General features: G+C 38.7%; 1 protein-coding gene across 3 annotated transcripts in view; it reads left to right on the top strand.

Moving 5' to 3' along the window:
* Window positions 1–21,124, top strand: part of zgc:171482 (zinc finger protein) — a 109,820-nt gene that overhangs the window by 10,235 nt on the left and 78,461 nt on the right. For 2 of the 3 annotated variants that reach the window (XM_041788912.1, XM_041788910.1), the window contains exons 2-3: window positions 7,716–7,818; window positions 15,097–15,213. In XM_041788912.1, coding sequence (XP_041644846.1) covers window positions 7,786–7,818; window positions 15,097–15,213 — 150 coding nt within the window. In that variant the 5' untranslated portion in view covers window positions 7,716–7,785. The remainder of the gene's footprint in view (window positions 1–7,715; window positions 7,819–15,096; window positions 15,214–21,124) is intronic. The other variant, XM_041788911.1, reaches the window with a different exon arrangement.

Raw genomic sequence — 21,124 nt, 5'->3', positions numbered from 1 at the left:
TGGCTGGTAAATTATCTGCCTGGCTGGTAAAGAATTTCACCTACCAGCCAGCCTGGCTGGTAAGTAGAAAAGTTAGTTTTGGACCCTGGGTGAAAATAGTAATCCAATGTTGAAATTTGTGTTGACGTTAGCAAAATGGATGTTAATTAGCTCACTTAACAAGCTGTCAGATGGTTATATTATGATGCCTCAAGGTCAGCTCAGTACAATGACTATAAGGTGAATTTAAATGTACTGTTGTGGTGTGAAACATCAGGACAACAAAAAGTTTGACTAGAAACTTGGCAAGAGATTTGGTTGTTTTTTAGCCATATACAATAAATATTTATCAAATCATTAACTTTTAACTCGAACTCTACTTAGATTACTTTGTTAAAATGTACTGTTGTTTTATATTTCCACAAAACTTTAGAAAAGTATCAACAGTAGCACTGATAAGGACTCAAATCAATAAGGAGGTTTTGATTGGGAATTTTGGTATGTTCCCACCCTATCAAATTTAAAAATAACATTGTGTTGTTAAAGAACCTGATGTCAAAATACCATCTAAGTATTTTAGCAACCTTATTAACAATCTAGTTTTGTTAATGCATATTTGACAAGATTTTATTTTTGTATTTTTACTTTTAACATGTAAATATTTCAATTAAAATTTAATTGATTGCATATCATTTTTATACACAGGTCTGAAATCTAAATTCTGGTCAAATGCTCTTTTTAAACTGTACTGAAGCCTCCCGCCACTAGTAGCTACAGTAAGTGGCAGCTGCTGTCCTGTCAGAGATTTCCCCGCTTCACCAGACATAATGAGAAGCATGGTATGGCAGTTTTTTGAGCAAGAAAACTGATATGAAGTTGATCACCAGTAACGCAGAATGAAGGATGGTGGAGCTAGTTGCTAACTTTAGTGACACTTGACTCTGCAAACTAGAATCACATCATATACCCACTGACAGAGTGACCCTGTGATGAATTGGACTGTATTCTAAGCATTTTCTCCTCTTTAGACCAGTCAGTTCAATGCAAATTAAATGGGCTTTTGACCAAACAGGGAAAAAGACATCTGGAAACTTCTTTAATTTTAATATTTTTACAAACAAAAAGTTATGTAGTCTGTAATATGTGTTGTTTTGTCATATAAAACTTGGTGAAGAGATTTCAAATGCCATTGTAGAGGCCATACCAATGACAAACAAAAGACAAATGCCCTTTTAAAACTATGTCGGTGACATCCTAGGAGGATGGTGGACAGGTTGGACGCTGTAATCATAACCATACCAACATGCAACAGGTTTTGAGCGTCCAGCTTCCTTGCAGTGAAGTCTTGCAAGATGTGATTTTAAGAGAATTGCGAGGCTAATGCCCAAAACTCCCTTCAATGAAAACATATTCAAAGCACAGTTTTACTTAGTCGAAATGTAAGAAATATCGCTTTTATTTTGTGATTAACTGTAATGGAAACGCAGCTACTGTAGCCCTTTATTGCTTTTTGATATCTGACAATGACTGTCAAAAATGGTTTACCTTTTAGGTCACAGGTGTCAAACTCAAAATATCCTTGTTATATTATAAAATTCTGAAAAAGTAAAGAGTAAAAGTTGGCTAAAAAGTCAGGAAAAGTTATTTTTTAAAATAAATTAATGTTGTCATTTCATATTTTCAATTTTGCATCTCACAATTCTTACTTAAACTTATGATGATTAGTTTTTTTCATGTTTTGACTTTCAAGATTCACAATTCTAAGTCATATTTTTACATTTTAAACTTGTGATTTTTACTTCTTGTCTCATTTTTATTTGCCTTTTAAAACTTTATTTTGCCTTCAAATTTCATGTTTTGACCTTATGAACTAATAAGTTTGACATTTTTTCTCAGACTTTGAGCCTTTAAACTTATGATTTTTACTTTTTCTAAACTGAGAATGATTTACTATCATTATATTTATATTTTCGTATTTTACTCACGATGGATATGATGTTGACAGTTAATGTTTAAATGTTAAGCTTGTTAGGCTCTTAGGTTAGGCCTAAACTCAGAATCTGCAATTGACTTTCACACTCCTGGCCTAAATAGTCCGGCCCTCAGGACTTGTTTTAGGTGGAGCACCTGCAATGACAAAGACTGGCTCCTATATATAGAAACTAGCAGATGTATCAGTAGTTTTTGAACATTTTTTAGCAAATTATAACAACACCAGGATTATACTGATAACCGTAATATTTTAGGACACTGTAATCATGATATGAAATTTTACTAAATGTGCAATCTTTTGTAGATATATTTGTATTTTGAATAGATATGTGAAAATTTGACCGTCTTGTTCACCAAATTACAGAATATTCAAAGTAGATACCTTGCTAATCATATTAATCAAGATATATTAGCCTATTAGAGAAACCAAGACTGTTTACATATGGAAGTAAGGGGATCACAAAAGTTATTTTCATTATCTTTAAGGAGCAAATGACTGAACAAAGTGCTTTGGTAATTCTTTAGCTGCTGAGTCAATAGAGTCTGTAGAGCCTCATATACAGAGGCAATACAGATTAATTTCTCTCCTACTCTCTCCTCCACACGTTACCTTTCTCCGTTCACTCTCTGACCTTCCAGAAAAGTCATAGAGGCTCAAAATATCATACTCTACAAAGTAGCAATATAGGCACCCAGCTAGTTTGGTACACGAGGGCTGATACCAAGCTCTTAATAGGTTCTGATGCTCATACCACTTCAGTAGTTCGTGATATTCATACAAGAGCAGTCTACAAAGCTGTTTCTTTTTGTTGTCACGCCTTATTTATTCAGCAAGTTTCATTAAGATCTGAATCTCCTTTGAAAGGTAAAGCCAAGAAAGAACACACACCTATCTCAAATATTAGATAAAAAGAATACCTGCAAGTATCCCCAAGAGGAATGGGTGCCTCCAACTTCAAGTTGCATTGCAATTTATTCCAGAAGTGGGGTGAATAATACAGTAGCTTATCTGCTCTGCTTTGCACGAGTAGATAAGTCTAGCCTACACCATCCCTCATGAGTAATCCCTGCCCTCGAGGCCGTATTTCCACCACTGGGACAGAAAAGAAGGGAGCGGAGAGAAGGGGGGAGAAATGCATGGAGTGAATACGGGAGGCTGTTTTTGACTGTCAATAACAAGAGCACGAGCACATAACTCAGAGAGGTGAATTAGGTCCAAAATAGGATTTAGGGCAGAACAGGATGGGAGTTTGGGGAAGAGGAAGTCATAAAAACAAAGACACAGTCACTGTCTCAGGGGGAGAAAGGTGTGAACTGACCTTGGAGTGCACTTTACCTTTCCTTCAGTCCATGGTTTTTGTCTCCTTCCAGGAAAATGTAACCTGAAATGATAAATGGGGGAACAGACAGGAGCCCTAATTACATATTTGCATTACTCATTTATGATCTTTAGCTCCTAGTTTTAAATTCCACAGCGAGAATTCTGTGTCTGTAGCCCGGCTGTGTTTGAGTGTGTGTATGTTTTGCAGTTGCCAGCATTGAGCTAGAAAAAGTACAAAGCAAACCCCTGCAGTGAAAACAGTATGAATGCGAATTTGGATTCAGACTGGGGCTTGGGCTGCTTTAAAGACTTTACTCCCTCAGTCTCATACCTTTGATTGCTAATGTACAAAGGGTTGTTAATCTTGGAGAAAGAGGGGGAATGCTAAAGGAAGACAGCGTTCAGAAAGATAACACTACCAAGAGGAGAGAAAGAAGTACTGTAATGTGGAACATCAAAGTGACACGGGTGAGTGCCTCTGCGATATAGGGTTCCATATTATTACCCCCTCAACCTTTTCTCTTGTTATTCTCACTCGGGACTCATTAGGCAGGTCATTGGCTCACAGGCCAATGTCAATATTTCATCGTCTGAATGCATAATTTGACAGCTAAATCAGAGCAGCTATTTATTCCAAATGAGAAAGGAAGTATAGAATATGTGAGTACAAGAAGAGGAAAAGAGGAAAAGACAGTCCGACTCAAAGCGGTCACTCCTCTGACAGATTGGGGGATGTGGCAACTTAAAAGAAGATCTTCTTTCCAACCACCTGCTGTTATGTCTCTTCCCATCCCTCTCTATCTCTCATATCCTTTGCAAAATGTAATACAGTCTTCCTGTAGTTCATTTTTAAGAACATATTTTATCCATTTAGGTGTGTTTGCAGGCCACACGAGATCTGAGAATGTATTTTTAATAGGAGAAGTGTCTCTTGAGCTCCCCATTAGGCTAAAACATTACACTCTATCTCTGTCAGTACAATAGGGCACTCACTTAGCACAGCACTATTCAGTGGTAAGTAATATTACAAACTAATTAATATTCTAAGCCCAGGCGACAGAAAACAACCTATAAGTGGCTGCACTTATATTCTAAAAGAACAAAAAGCCATGTCCAATCCGGTTAAACGAACGGTGGGCCAGAGGCTGAGATTTGAGGGAGGGCTCAGAGTTCACATCCGTGTTAAATACTTGATGTGGTCTTAAAAGGAAATCCCCTGAAGGTTCATTCTGTCTTCAAGTGCCTCAGGCTTTCATGCTAGTGCTAAGACTCATCAAGCTTTAGTGATTCTGTTTCTAATCGAGGTTAGAGATTTTACTCATTATTATTTAGAGCTTCTGTTTGTAATGCTCCTCTATGACCTCACTTAAACTTTAAAACTCCTCAGTGATATATTCCTACCTTTTTCTTTTCATTCTGCAATTTTTATCTCCCCGAAACTCCACCTAGAATACTGAACACTGAAAAATGAGTATCTCTTCAATAATCAGAGCAAGTGACAGGAACAAAACCCATCTCTATGACTTAGTAAGCTTTCAAACTAATCTGCTTCAGTAGGACTGTGTGGGTGTAGTTTAATTTGATTGACAGCTTGGCCACATAGGCAGACAACCCACCAACTGTCATCTGATTATGAGTCAATTATTGCAAAATCCTGAATGATGCATTATGTGAAATTAGCATTTTCCAACTGAACTTACATTCATCATCAAACCTGTGAGAAAGCACATGTGACAGTAAAGATTAAAGTCTTCAATGTTGAATAACAAGCAAAGAATAGAGACTCCAATGTTAAATAAGCAGTAAAGAATGGAGTCATCAGCTTACCATGGGCAGGAGTCATGCTCATGTTTGCAGCATTACCTGCTGCATCCATGCTTCATGAATTGCTCATTCACAGCTGGGTTGTCTGTTTACGTCCAATGTTATTCATAAAGGTTTACAATATGGAAATGATTATCTGCCACACAGCACTCCGCTCCCATATGGTGTTGTAGACTTTTTGACATTGGATAAACATGCATGTTTATTTTGATGATTAGCTCTCTCTGCAGAGACCTTGTTGGCTCTTTTAAATCTCAACACTGAATGCACAAAATGCTTTGCTTTTTGGCACTTTTTTTTCCTCATTCTGATGCAATCCACAGCCTTCAAATCACTCAGTGGGTTTTTTATTTATTTTTAACTTAATTTAATTTGAAAGGCAGACAGTTGCTGTGACCAAAATGCAAAGCTCTTCTTGGATAACCTGATTTTCATAATAAGTAGCCCTGCAGTTGCAAATGTTTTAAATGCATTTTGCGGAGAATTTGTGTTTTGAATTGAAGGCATGTTGCATCACAGCTTTCATAAAGACCACAGGTATATTTCTGTGTGGAGCTTAAGTTGCTGAAAAAACATACAATAGTGCAGTCATTCTCAGAATAGCAGACAAACCTCCTAGAGGAGGAGGCCTGAGTAAAGCAAGGTAGATCACAGAAGGGCTAGCAGTTAGGAGAAGATCTAGTAAAAGTAATGTGCTTTGTTACACATTAAAATAAAATGCACACAGAGTGTCACTCCTAATTCCGTCTTTTGTAAAACAGGCCTATTTTCAGCTCTATGTCACACGCCGTAGTTGTGATTCTTTGATTTTCTGGGACAGTGATTCAAGTTCATTCAAGAAAGAACATGACTGCGAGTGCATTTTGGTAAATGTGTACTATGGGGAGGGTGATGGTCTTCAAAATATTTTCATAGACGCAATGGAAGCCTTGCAGAAAAAGTTCAGGAAGGAGCGTCAGATGAACTCAACATGGCCATGATCTCATTGTATGGCCACAAGGAGAAACTACATCCATTCACATCAACTTCATTGTAGCCAGATTAGTTCTATTATCTGTCAACATGATAAGTTTAGCATTAATACTGTAAAAACAATTACTCTATAGTGCTTAACAATAAATACATAGAACTACAGGAAATAAATCTAAAACATAAAATAATATCAATTATGAAAAATAGAGCTTTAACAGGTTTTAACAGGGATTTATGTTCGATCTGGGCAATCAGATACCAAGTGTTAATGTTTTGTGTGGATGCACCTCAATGTGTACTAGAAATGGTTTGACATCCAAAAACTCAGAATGCATACAGAGGTGGTCTGAGAGGCCTTTATCTAGACTGGATGCATACGGGCATGCATTAAGTACCATCCATCAACTGACATGATGGGGCCTGTAGTTGACCAGATTAGTAAGTATGGATGCATGATATTAGATTTCTGCTGATATTCGATATGTCTATATTAATACCACTGCGCCACTGTTAAACACATCACAATACAGGACATGTGATAGATATGACACAGATAATAGAAAGACACAACAATGCTTTGTCTGACCAGTTCTGAGAGCAGAAACAAGACAAGACAAAAATGAGCAGGAACTAACAACATAATGTAATTTGAGTTGAAGGTGTTGGAAGGCTGTCTGTGCGTGAGCCTTTTCGTGCTTGGGGAACAAATGGGAAATGATTTAAAGAAAATTAAATGGTTAAGAAATGTTCATATCTGCTGATACTGTTAATTTACTTCTTAAGATAATATCTCATGATACCAATATCATGCTGTCAACTAACATAATCCATGGTAGGGACACATTATTTTAGATTTTTACTGATATCCTACATATAGATATTGATAAATTCGTCTTAGCTGATACTTAGGCTGAAGGATTTGCAAAAAAAATCTGATTGCATTTTCTTTTCCAATATTGTGACTGAAATTTAATATGCAGTTATTCAGGCAATAAATCATTCTATATTATATCCTACATTCATACAATTTTATTGCAAAATGGATATGCAGTTTTACTTGGCAGAGAAGGCTCTGCTCTAAAGATGCTCTCTGGGTTAGTAAAGCAGCATGCTTTGACTTTCCAGGGAGCAGATAGCTACAAACCCCCATATGGATAGATACATTTATGACAATGAGTATTGAAAACAATGAAAGAAAAAAGTAATTCATAGCAGCATGAATCTGATTATGAGGGTGCAACAAGCTTTCAGCTGTAAAGGAGGAGGCTGGGGTGGAGGAGGTGAAGCTTTGCCAGCAGCAGCATGATGCAAGCAGGGATTAGTGAGAAGTACGGCATATTTAAATGGACCTCTGTGTTGACACTTGACTGTTTGCACAATGTGCATAAAATCTCTGCTGCAGCAAAAAAGAATTTATCAAACTGGTATTTTGACAAATTTCTGTTAAAGAAATATTACAACTTCTGCGATCTGCAAATTGCAGTAGGCCATATTGCGATTTAATCTAATTGCCCAGCCCTAGCTAATACTGATATTGATACTGATGTACGCTATATTGCCAAAAGTATTCGCTCACCTGCCTTGACTCGCATATGAACTTAAGTAACATCCCATTCTTAATCCACAGGGTGACGTCGGTCCACCTTTTGCAGCTATAACAGCTTCAACTCGTCTGGGAAGGTTTTCCACAAGGATGTATGGGCTGTTGTTTGCATAACAGACAAGGGAAAGTGAGTTCTGTCACTGTCAATGAAGACATATTGTCAATGCATAATATGAAAACATGACTATAAAGTGCTATCACTTGGTATCCCAACATACATCGCTAAGGTAAAATGTAAACAGGGTCTATAGTAGAGGTGTAACGATTCATCGATGTATATCGATATATATCAATCGTTTGATTGATGATCCAATCAGATCAATGGAAAGTCAAAACATGGATCTAAATCGATGCTTCAAGCTAAGTTTTGAATTTGAAACTCTTCCCCTGCACACCTGTTGACAGTTTCCGCCCCAGGCAGCATCCTCAACAAGCCAGCTGCAAGCTAGCTAACTAGCAGCAGTGGCTTAAAGTTTTGCGGCTCAGGGGAAGAGGATTTCCTCTCCTCTCTTGGCTGTGTGGATATATTTCAGACAGACGCTGCTGCAGGACGGGTCTCTCCCCTTAGTTTGCCGACTATGTCTACATCCTCATCCGTATATAACCGCCGTATGAGATCATTCACAGATAAAAACACTCTGCTCATTATGGCTGAGGTAGCATGAGCGCTGCCTGCAGCAGACCACAGATACACAGAGACGGAAAAGTCCGTTGCTGCACGCCTCCTTTGATACACTGATTTTATTTGTCTGTCTCAAGTCAGATTTATTATGAAAATAAAAGCTGTCCAAATCTAACGTGGTTCAAGCACGACAGCTGCTCTCTTCATACCCCTCACTCTTGTTATGAGGCTGCTCATCACAAGAGCAAATCATATTTTGCTAAACTCTCCATTTATTAAAATCAAGGTAGAAATAAATAAAAAAATAATAAAAATTAATCACTATCACATCATATGCCCCATATTTAACCTTATTTAGATCTCATAAGATGAATAAACTACAAAAAAGAACTATCTGCCACATTAATAGGCCCCTGTGTAAAGTATGAAGGGCTGATATAGAGTAGAAATGTATGTTGAAGTCCACGTGTGTGAAAATAAGTTTAAGAAAAAAAATCTAAAATGAGAATATGGGCCAAAAATTTTGACCACTATTATAAAGAAAAGGTCCATATTGTTGCTTTAGAGTGATCTGAGGATTTGAGGAAATAAAAATGTTTGGCACTGAAAAGGTTTGCTGTTTTAAATCAACATGTTTTAATGCAAATGTTCATAGTTGTGTTCCTAATTTAAAGGCAATCAGGGTCTTTCTTGTTTTTGTTAAAGAGATAGGCCCCATCTTTAATCGAAATTGTATCGTGGCAGATTTTTTGATATCAGAAAATATCGTATTGGTGTCCAAAATATCTATATCGTATCGGGATGAAACTGGTGATTTACACCCCTAGCCTATAGTTGACCAGATTAGTAAGGAGCACTTTGAATGTGGATACTGAGTTTGTCAAAAGAGCAGAGAATCTAAATCGTCTTTATACGGCCAGAGTTTTCTTTCACATGTACACATCTCTGACTTAACATTTCCAACTGTTGTAAATATTAGACCTGTCACTACAGCAAATAGGTGATAGGAAAAAAAGTCTGCAGGGCCTTTTATTTCTTCACAGCTGATTTGACATCAGCACCCATGCATAAGTATGGTCTATATATAAACTCTCTTTACTTGTAAGACACCTCCATCATCAAAGATTACAAAGTTTAATACAGTGACCTCTGTCTGCTGCCAAGCAACAGTAAGATGCAAATTATACTGTAACTCTAGAGAGCATTACAGTAATGAAGCAATGGGAAGATGTCTTCTGATACTAAATATAACACAGGCCTGTTTGTGGTTCATGTGGATTTGTAAAAGGATACAAATGTTGACATTAATTTGATTCTCTAAAATCGTATTTTACAGGAAGAAGCTATTGCATATGACAGAAATGAAACCACTTTTCACATCAAGACCTGTAACATGAAGATATCATATTCAGTGCTCCAATTATAACCTCCTCCTCCCTACCTCTTTATCCCTCTCTTCTTCCCCCTTTCATTATTTTTCCACACTATCAGTCTATCCATCTTTTCGCTTGGTTGGGTCTGCCATTCCATTAATCTCGCCAACAGATTGCCTCTATTAATTAGTCCTCTTCTCCCATCTTGCATGTAATAATCAGAGGTAATAGAGATATTAGGACGATAAGGATATTTCATGCAGTCACATTCACTTTTAATTAGGCGAAAGATTAAAAAATAGACCCTCTTCTGCCTGAATGACGTTTCGAAAGACAGCAAAGGTTGTTTTATTGTATCACGAAATAGCAGAAGACTCAAATAGTGCAGAAAATATAATGTGTCAGTTTGCAGAATCTATCTGCTCCATGATGTCTCGGAGGACACTTTAGATAGTGGAGGTAATAATGCGTCCTTGCCTCAAGACAAAACAGGTTCCCGGGTGTCATCTGTGACATTTCAGAAAGAATATCACACCTCACAGACCTGTATAACTTGTAAGTTTATGTATTTATTGGGAAATGTGTCTAAAATGTCATTAAATTTTAATGAAGGGTCTCATTTTGTAAATTAAATTAGATAATGGAAGAAGTGTCTGTGCAGCATGTCTGTGGTTAATTGGAAGGTCCTGGGTGCACTAAACAGACAAGGAAAACAGACAGGGGTAATTACCAGGAGTGTATGTGCACTCTCATGTGTGTGTGTATGTGTGTGTGTGAGCGTGTGCATGACTGTGTTGTGTGAAGGTATTGGCGAAAGGTAATTACACTCCACTAGACTTGAAATAAAGACCATCAATTCCTGTCACTTCTTCTCCCTGCTGACACATGCAGAACATTTTATCTGGTCTCATCACTAATGTTGCGATTCCCACGACGCCCATGCTAGACAAAAGGTCAGGGTGTTCCAGAGTTACTCGAGCTGACCTCTGCAGCATCTGTGCATCCTACACAGTGAAGCACTATGGCCCTTTAAGCACTCTGTACTGTCGCTTCCTTGGGGAGAGGAGCTCATCCAGTTTAATGGTTGATGTTCCTGGACCGCTCCCCACAGACCCGTTACTCACCCTAACCCTGTCAGAGCGGCGCCTACAGCACACACATAATGAAGAGGATGGAAAATTGAAGACAAGACCACAGGGCTCATCATTAAACCATTTTCTATTATCAGTAGAAAGGAGAGAGAAAACACTGCTGGCTGGTTGTTAAGAAGCCACAGCCCCAGCTCTCAGTGGGATGCTCAGGTCTCTATGGTTTTACTGGTTAGGCAATCCCAGCAAAGACAAGCATTAAAGTCACTGTTTCTCACCAGGGAATCACGCTGAAGACCTTTTAAAAGATTATCTCAGAGAATCTAATCCTAAGAAAGTTTTCTTGGCTCAGCTGTTCACTTTACGGCTCTACCATTTTCTGCCAGTCTTCAGAAAATTATGTAGAGATTCAGGGCAAGTATTTCAAAAATGTTCCAGAACATATTTGAATTGTGATTTTAAAGTATGTTTGTTCTATTAACTCACTGTTACTCCTTGTTGTACGAAAACTGCCGATAAGTGATACAGAAGCTTAAGACTGAATACACTACAGAGCAGAAGAGATTTATGGTAAATAAGAAAAACATGCAAGAGCCTTCAGGCTACAAGAGCATGACATCTATCAAGGCCAGAGATATACTTGCTGTAAACTATGTATACACATGATAGCTGCAATGCACCCCCTGTGGTGGTTTGGCTCTGTGTGTCCTTCAGGAATACCTAAAATCACAGCCAGGAACTCTAACTTGGTGAATAACGTCACTCATGATGCCAGTGTGTTTCACATCAAAAACAACAACAATCCATCAGACACATGAGCCAAATAAAAACCCAGCAGGGATCAATGTAAACATTCAGGCCTTCAGGCTACAAGAGCATGACATCCTTCAGTCTAAGGCCAGAGATATACTTACTGTTAACTACATGTACACATGATAGCTGCAGTGCATCCCCTGTTGTGGTTTGGCACATTGGCTGTGCAGGTCCTTGAAAATCAGTGTGATACGGATGTTGGTTGCAGGATATACATGATTTGAAGGAGGTGTGTAGAGACAGAGGGGGTATGGATGTGTTATCTGGGAACAACAATGGCAGAAGGTTAAAGAGAGCTGATAGACTAAGTCCATATGTATTGTCCACACCTGTAAAATGTGTCATTGTTACTGCAGAGACACAGACATGTCTGTTAGACAAGCCAGCATGGATGAGTTCTGTTATAAAGGTTGGTTCAAAAACAGGAAAATGAAACAGGATCTGGGTTCTGGTTCAAAGAGTGATCCTGTAAACTGTCTGCATTCAGCCAAGAACGCCTGTGGGTATTTTTTCCAATGTGATATTAATCTGAAATAACACTAACAAGCACAGACTTTAAGAATACATGATGATTTTTGATGAAACACCCAATGGTACATTCAGTAGTTATTAGTGGTGGTTAACAACCTCAATATTTACATAGGGAGATATGGCGATAGCTATGTTTGTAACAGTAGACCTTGGCACAGTGATTCATGTCTCCAAATTTAAAAATAGTCTGTTAGTTTTAACTGTTGGATCTGTGTCTACAGCAAAACTAAACCCAGGCTTTTGAGTTTGTTTAAGCCTCTTTTCTGTTTTTTTTTCTCTGTTATTCTTGTAAAAGTATTTGACTGCTAAAGGTGAGATTTACTTCCTCTGGAGTTTTTTTTAGAGGCAAATACAAAGCTGGAACTACACTCCAGACATGGCTGCTGGGTGGAGTGATTTTAAAAGCCCACGCCCAGTGGTTTACTCAAGAAAGTAGTTCTGAGTATTTGCTTCATGTGTTGTAATGTTACATAATTATACGTTATTATTTCATAGTGTGGTGAATGTGCAGGTCACAACTTGTCCACGAGAGCGTTTTGGAGTTGTTCGATTGTGTATTTGATGAGTTTGATGAGGGAAAGCTGGAAATACCATATGTCTCCGTACCGTTAGCTGAGCAGCTCGCATCTCAGCCCCGCCAATCTAAAAGCAACTTGCACCGACAACTAAAGATGACAAACCTATTGGCAAGAACAAGAGTGAACACGTCTCCAACCAGGTTGTTCAGCTAAAGTCACACGGCTATAATAAAGTTAAATACAGAGCAAAGATTACAGTGTTGATTAAACTCATAAAGTTAAATGTAACACTTTAGAATTGTCTGTATCGGTCCATATTACATACAGTTCAACTTAACCTTTGCATGTGTTAAATATTTTAGAGTAAGACAGAGCTGCAGTAGCTCTTGTAAATCTATGCAAAGGTGCATCTCCTCTGGCAAGAACAGAGCAGAGAGTCTCAACCTCATAGCAAGGCAACACTATGCACTATGCATCTATTAGGATCACCTTAAGTCACAGGTGGAAACTCTCAACTCAGTGGATAACTTCACTCATGGTTCAAATGTGTCAAATGTGTTCAAGCAATCCATTATTAATTACATTTTTACACCATTGCTAAGAGAAAAATCGCCTCTCGCCTCTGTGGGTACAAAAAGAGAGCAGGAAAAAAGAAGCTCCACAAATCATCCTCACCTTTTTTCTTTCTTTCTTTCATGTATGCACATTGCAGCATATCAGCAGAATGACACGACTGTGTCAGTATGCGAGTATTACTAGCTTTCAAAACTCATGTGATGGCAGAGAGGATGGTATTACACTGTGGAATTATCCCCTTTATGTAGGATTTTTGATGAAAGGGACCAGAACAGCACTGCGGTGAAACCCAAGTTTAAAAGCTCAGATTGTACTGTTTTCAGTGAATCAGCCATTTCAACTATGCATGGTTATTATGCACAGCGTTTGTGGAATTCTGTATGTCTCTGCCCAGGTTGTTTTCAAATTGTGAGCACATTAAAGAGCTGTAAAAGTTTCTTTGCTGTTAGTGCTGTTATCAGGCTGTGGAGTTACAGCTTATGTGCTGTAAACTAGGCTGTACAATGAGAGCAGTCAACACATTCAAAGGCAGACGTGGCCCAAAGCTGACTTGTGTGGGAGTCATTGGTCACTGCTCTAATGCATTAGTTTTATTAATGGATAACGCAGTAATGTAACAAATTTCTTTTCTCAGTACGTAACAAGTTACATTTGTTAGCTCCGGAGACCATTTCACTTAGAATGGAGTTTAAAACACGCTTAGCAATGGGAGTGCAGATGGTCCAGTGGTTTAAGGTGCAACCCATATATGCAGGCAGCCCAGGTTCAAATCCAGCTTGAGGCCCCTAACCGCATGTCTCTCCCCACTCTCTTCCCTTTTGCCAAGTCTATCCACTGTCCTTCCTCTATCAAGAAAAGGCCCAACATTAAATCTTAAAAGAAAAAACACACTTAGCGAGTCAAAATCAACACCCAAGTGTTTAACACTGAAATGTCAATACTTCCGTTTTTTCTGAGTAGAACAGCTGTTTTAGGGTGTGATGTGGAATTATTCTCTCACTGTGTGCTACTGTGTATTTAACAGAAGTGGAAAAAGTGTTGTGTGCAAGTAAAAACTACAGTTACTCTGGTTAAAAATGTTCTTTAGTAGAAGCAAAAGTACTGATTTTAAAATGTAGTCAAAGAAGTAAGTATGCAAAAAAAAAAAAACTCAATTACAGTAATTTGAGTAAATGTTATTAGTGACTTTCCATTTCTGCATGGAACCTTAACAATTAAAAAAAAGATTCTTTATTGACATTTGAAAGTCCTAGTTTATAGCAAAAGCCTTTATTCAAAGCAGCAGACTGAAAAATATCACCCTGAAGTATGACTAAATTGACGAATCAGAATCAAGTTTTCACATAGCTGTGTAACAAGTACTTGAAACCCAGATCAATGTTATGCTTTGAATACAGACCATTCCTTCATCAGATGTTTCTTTTTAATGGACTAAAATACATTTTTGTTTTGAAACAGCATGGGTACCCCAGGGCTTGACAGTATGAATAAAACTATTACAATATTACTTTTGTTTCTTTCTGCATCCTCTGCATTTGCAATTCCACATTTTTGAAAGAATTCCAAAAGCAAAAACTATAAACATACATATATTTAAAAATTCACTGCAAAGTAAAAAGCAGACATTCGAGCCAAAGCCCCGGGCCATGCTTCCAAGAGTGTAGCCAGAATCATCCATGAGAGAATGTTCTGACAGAGAGGATCAACATATTTTGGGCTGAACTGTCACTCTGAATCTGTCATTCTGAATGAAACTATTTCTAATGTGCAACCTGATCCATCTAAGCCCATGCACCTCTAACACTAACACTGTATGTTTCACTGGCATGTCACTATGTCCTGGATTTTAATTCTATTCATATTTGTCCATTTATGTTCATGTAGTCTCAGATGAAGATGAAGTCTGCGGGCGTCGTGGATGGAGGCTTATTCACAGAGAGCTATTGTAACATCTGCAATGCCCAGCTCATCTCCGAGTCCCAGCGCACCGCTCACTATGAGGTGAGTCTATCTCTGCTCGCACAAAAAAACAAACACAAATACAAAAAAAGTAGTGATACTGCGGCCACTGCTCTAACAGGCAGATTCCAGCACTGTGCTCTTTGCATCAGCCTTATTTGTACCAATTTGTGCCTGTGCCGTTCAAAACAGCGCTCATCCATTATACATAGCTTTAATGCAGTATGGTAATGTTAGTCGCGCACAAACAAACACACTCACTTTATTTTAATGTTGTCTACCTCTCAGCAGATTTACTAGGAGTAATTTAATGAATAGCCGTTAAATAATCAGCTCTGTTCGTTATTTAACTCAAATCTATCTGTGTGCATGTCTGCCTGTGTGCGTGTGTTGCATCCAGGTCGTCCTTGATTACACGACACAATTGGGATTAACAAGCACACTAATGAGGACAAGGTTCTTATCTGGAGAGAATTAACTCAGAACCAAAACAGTGTCTATGTTTCTGCACGTGTGTACCAACCACATTCATGATGAAAGTAATCTATGTGTCTTGAGTCACGGCCTTGAGTTGTGAAGAAAGATTGTCCAGCTGAGTCACCCCGTCTTCAGTGTCACTTTATAAACAGTCTCTGTAGAGGGCAGTAGATCAAGGAGACAAGACAAAGAATCGTTTGAACACAGGGTGTGTATGGGTTGGAATGGACAAGGACAGAAGTTTTAAAAAGGTAAGGAAAAGCAAAAAGCAGCTGCACTCATACAGCAGATTTCTACTGATTGCAAATTCACATTTAGAAGAAGATAACGGTTTTATGAAACAGATGTGATCATATCCAGGACTGTTAAAAAGGTAAAAAGAGACAAATACTGATTTGTTTCTTGTATCACAAAACCAGCATTCAGGAAACAGCTTGGATCACGTATACCACATTGCCACATGTCTATGATATAATAGGGGAGCTGTTTGTATGCAAACCATTAAAACACTCTGCTTATACAATGCATCAACAGGGATTTATATCGTATTTAGCCATTTGAATACCAAGTGGTAATCCTTAATGCTTTGTTTGGACATCCCTCAATGAGCACTGGTATCTGATAGCATAGGCTGCATATGGAGGTGGTCTGGGATGCTTTTATCTTAGCTGTGTAGATAAAAAGCACACAGGCATAGGGGACCACCCTCTCAGCTAACATGATTCGCTGCATTCAGACAGTAAACAAAAAACAGCTTAACTTCTGCTCATCCAGCCTGTCTTTGAGTGATCACAACTTCCTCGTAACTTGTCATTTTTGGCTGGCCACACACTAGACGATTTTTTAATCTGAAACGATTTTTAAACTGTGGGAGACCAGACTTCAGGACAATTTCCAAAGATTTTTTTGTACCCGCACACATTAGACAACTCAGTCAGACTGTAAGATCACTGGAGACCACACACCTGCCGACCTGCCTACGACCTTGCGTGATCACATGACTTCAGAAAAAAAAACAAAAAAAAAAAACAGGATGTCTGTCGATACCGTCTTGCTGTCTCTCCACAACAGGCTATCCTGGCATGCATTACAGGTGCAGAAACAATCATAAAACAAGGGAAAGACTTGGGATGAAATCACGGCTGAGATTAAGTTAAAGTTGTGTTCATGGTTGTGAGTGGTGAAAGTACGTATGATCTGGCTGTGATGCTACCCCGTCTGCTCACTCTCATTGGTTGTTGTGGGTACTCCGTCAGCGGCACTATGACCTAGAATCTTAAATATCAAATGTGTTTGATATTTACAATTCTGGATTTTTGAAGGCTACGATGCGGTTTGGAACAGTAAAACAATCGTGTTGACACCACACACATGCAGACTACTCAGACAAACAGTCATTTGCAACGAGGCTCTCTCGGGATACGCCCCCACGATCGTCGGGGGAGGCCCAAATCAGGTTTAAAATCCTGTAGTGTGTGGCCGGCCTTAAACTGTCATTTCAACATGCACATAAATAGTAAATCAACATGTGCTTCAAATGCATTCTTGAGACAAAATGAGGGAGAAAAGCAAATACAGATGCACTGCTAGCCTCTTAGCTTGTTGCTAATTTGGCCCCATTTATTCCTGTTGCCATTGGCTTCACTGAACACAGTGATAATCAGCTAAGGTAAGAGAGCCATAGAAATGATGTAAAGGCTGTTGTTTGCACAACATCAATTGGTTCAATGCAGATGAGAACTACCCTTGGGGGGCATGTAATGATTTCTACACAGAGAAACATTACCAAAAAGGCCATGTTTTAAGGTTTATGACTATGCCAAGCATTCAAAGTGTGAACATATAGACACTCTTAATTCTTAAGATACTTTTGTGTCCCGAAAGCAGTGCAAAAAAAGAAAATGAAGTATAAGAAACTCATAGAGAGATGGCAGCAAGCAGGAATTAAAAAGCTTTGGTATCACACATTGCTGGTGTATGGCTAGTCTCCACAAAGCAGTCCCTTTTGGTTCAGTGCAATTTTGTCATGGTCTAGCTTATTAAACTCTGATCTTACCCTTCTTTACTCAGCTGATGTCCATCACACCAACCTCCAGCCTTGCTCGTTGTGACGTTCATGAGATCCAGATCATTTGGCTCAGTAGAGCTGGTTGTTGGCTCCCAGACGGCTCTTTATTTAGGTTGCATTCACTCTTTGGTCCGCTTTAATAAACTCTGGTCCATTTCCCCAGATAGTCCGGTTTGTTTGGAGTGGTGTGAAAGCTCTTTTGAACTATGGTGCAAACCAAACAAGCCAACTCTGGTCCACTTAAAAACAGGGGTCTTGGTTGGTTTCCAAACAAATGCTGGGACAGTTTGAGCCGTGAAAAGCAAGGTTTGTCTGAAGTGTGATAGCAAAGTGGAAAAACTTGTGAATCAAAGGCGGGAAGTGGAATTAAGAGTAATGATTTACGAACATATTTATGTAATTTAATGCACTCAAATGCATGTCAATACCTGGTCTTATTTTGGCTTGTCTTCTTTGGTGCTGATTCACTCGTCTCACAACGTGGCGGACGCCTTGCTGCCTCGCTGGCTGCTCATAAGCAAAAGCAATCCCAAGACGCCATAAGTTTGGCGTTGTTTCACTGTTTATGTGGATGAAAAAAAACAGCAGAAGGGAATGGATTTCTGGTTTTGTCTTCTTCTATGTCTTCTTTTCTTCACTCTTTGTTTGGGACAACAGCACCACAGATGTATAACCGCTTGGCATTATCCAGATGGTTTGGTTTATGAGAAAGTGCAATGAGAAAGTGAACCATACCGGAAAATGAAAGTGCAACAACAGTGCAATTAGAACCTCGAACTGAACTGAGTCAGACGGATTATCAGGTGTGAAAACAACCTTAGTCACAGTTTAGCTTTTTAAATGTGGATTACATAACAAAAAAGGATAAAGGAAAGGAAACTGGCGCTCAAGCTTGAGCTAGCTGAAGACGTTCACATTAAAGAGCTGTTTCATAGAACAGGCTTGTTCATGAACAGCACATCATCAATCGGTTGCTTGCCCCACAAGGTTTATTTGGTTGATAATACACCACCTTATTAATGAAATGCATGTCTGTAACAAAACGAGGATTTTCTTTATGTGGCTCAGCTAGCCTCTTAGCTCAGTACAAGACTCCTCTAGACTCTTGTCTCCCTTCATCTGGCTAGACAACACTAGACACAAGAAGGTCTGTAGGACAGTAATTTGTGACATTGATTACCTCCATGCAAGGTAAATTGGTTAAATTGCGTTAATTTTTTATTTTTTTTTTTTTGGTAAAGTGTAGGGATCATACTCAGTGTATTTTAAAAGATTCTGATGATTGCAGTCTAGAGATCCATTTAGAGCAGTAAAGTACTAACTTTCCTTCACTTCCATTCATTTCTAACAGCTGTCCCCCACCTGACCCCCAACAAACATTTGGGATCACGTGATTGCAAACAACCAACATCAGGTTGTCACTGAAGTCGTATTGTTAATGTTAACGTGCAGTCACTTGGTATTTGATAATGCATCATCTGAAAAACACTACACCTCTCTACTCCATGGTACCTGAGCAAAGTAATGGTGGTCACTGAATGACTAAAGAGAGGAGGCAATGTTTAAATCAGGAAAAAAAAAACATCTCTTGTTTCATATGGGAGTTACATACTGTAGCTCTGCCAGCCCTAAGCTTTATTCTACCTCTATGTTGTGGTTTGTGTAGCTTAAACCCAGCAGTACAGAGAGCAGAGAAAGGACAGAGACAGCAATGAAACCTGGTTGCTGTAACTATAAATATTAACTATGGTTCAATCTTGTGCCAGCCTCATCCGGGAGGGTTAGGCTGGCATGTCATTGCCAGAGACATCAGGAGCTTCCAGTCAATAAGCTGGTGAGGAGTGGGAGTGAGGGGAGCCAACACATTCATAATTCTGGATGTTCTTAGGAGAGATGCAGGCGCAAAAAAACACTGACAGCTAGATGCATGAACGACTGGAAGCACTGAAAATACTGCTGTAGGGCTCATCTTAGAATAAAAAAAGATTTAATTTTGCATAAACCTTGGATCATACGCATTCTGAACCATGGGAGGTCATCCATACAGGTCATAGATTAACTACATGATGTTATAATGATGTAACATGGGGATACTAAACTAGAGCATACCATGGAAACAGGAAAAGAATAATTATAAAGTGTGGGGACAAGTTTCTACGAGCCTGCCCCTCCACTTGAAGCTTTTTTTCCTAGATGCAACTTCATACACTCTTGTTTGCTCAAATACAATCATAAGAAAATATGTAAGACACCATATTTATTATCAACTCTTACAATTGTTTGGGCCACAATAGAGAAAAAATAAAGATTCAAACTTTCATTTGGTCAGCGGACATTGTTCCACGACTGTTGCTGTTGTGAATTTCCCCCAAGTCCACAAGAATATTTAATTTGTTTTCCAGTCCAGAAAGACCCTCATGACCCTATCATTGCTGAGCCAAACACGGCTCGCAATCAGGGGTTTGCATATTTTTGGGTTGTTTCTTTTTGTGCCCTCTTTAGTCTTTTGGCTCATGGACTGACTCAGCTTTAACCGTCTGTTCATTCTATGCTCAGCAGATGTATTACTATCAAAAACTAATACTGCTAACCCTTCACGTACATTTGATTGCTATTTAGAAGCTGTAGGAAAAGCTTTGCTTAAGCTATATGGCTTTTAATTACAGCTTGTTACAGGCACTAATGTGTACTTGACACTGCAATAACAAACTGTTTCTATTATTATCTGCACTGCATTTGATAACAAGTTTCCAATTTATTTTTCTACAATGACTGCGGATTTCTTATCTGTTGCCCAGAGGAATAGTTGTCCTTTTCTGCCCCTTCAGTTGTCAGTTTGGTTTAATAACTGAGCTGCTTTTTTCACTGTACAAGAAACATTATTCCTAAAAACCCTTCATGTAAAACTAATGTAAAGGTTTGCTTTAAACCTGTGCAGGTATGAACATCATTCAAAAATGTATAGTCATATTTTGATCCTACATAATCAACCTTTTGTAAGAGATGAATCTGTACTGATCTCTGTTGGCCACATTTTAAATGCGAGTGAGATCACTTCCTTCTGCAGTCCAGAAGGTAGCAGTAATGCACCTGATGCTTTCTGAAAATTCTCCAATCTGCCCATAACACCAGCCATAAGGTAACACAGACATGCAGTGACACACATGAATGGACGACAAGCAAGACAGAAAGTTTTAGCGATTTCAAAGTCCATTTGCTGCTGCACTGATTAAGCAACGATCAAAGTGTTCGGGGATCAGTCCAATACCACAACTTTTCACTTAAACTGAAGCTCCACAGAGAGGTCTGATGCACAGGATTCTTGCACACCACTGTCTGATTTGACACTCAGACACAAGACACACAGAGACATGCATAGTCCATTAGAGAAGGGTGAGCACTGAGGGT

The sequence above is a fragment of the Cheilinus undulatus genome, linkage group 6, assembly GCF_018320785.1.
Source record: "Cheilinus undulatus linkage group 6, ASM1832078v1, whole genome shotgun sequence".
Classification (NCBI taxonomy): domain Eukaryota; kingdom Metazoa; phylum Chordata; class Actinopteri; order Labriformes; family Labridae; genus Cheilinus; species Cheilinus undulatus.
Note: the sequence above shows the minus strand (reverse complement) of the source record. Positions and strands in the feature narration are given on the sequence as shown.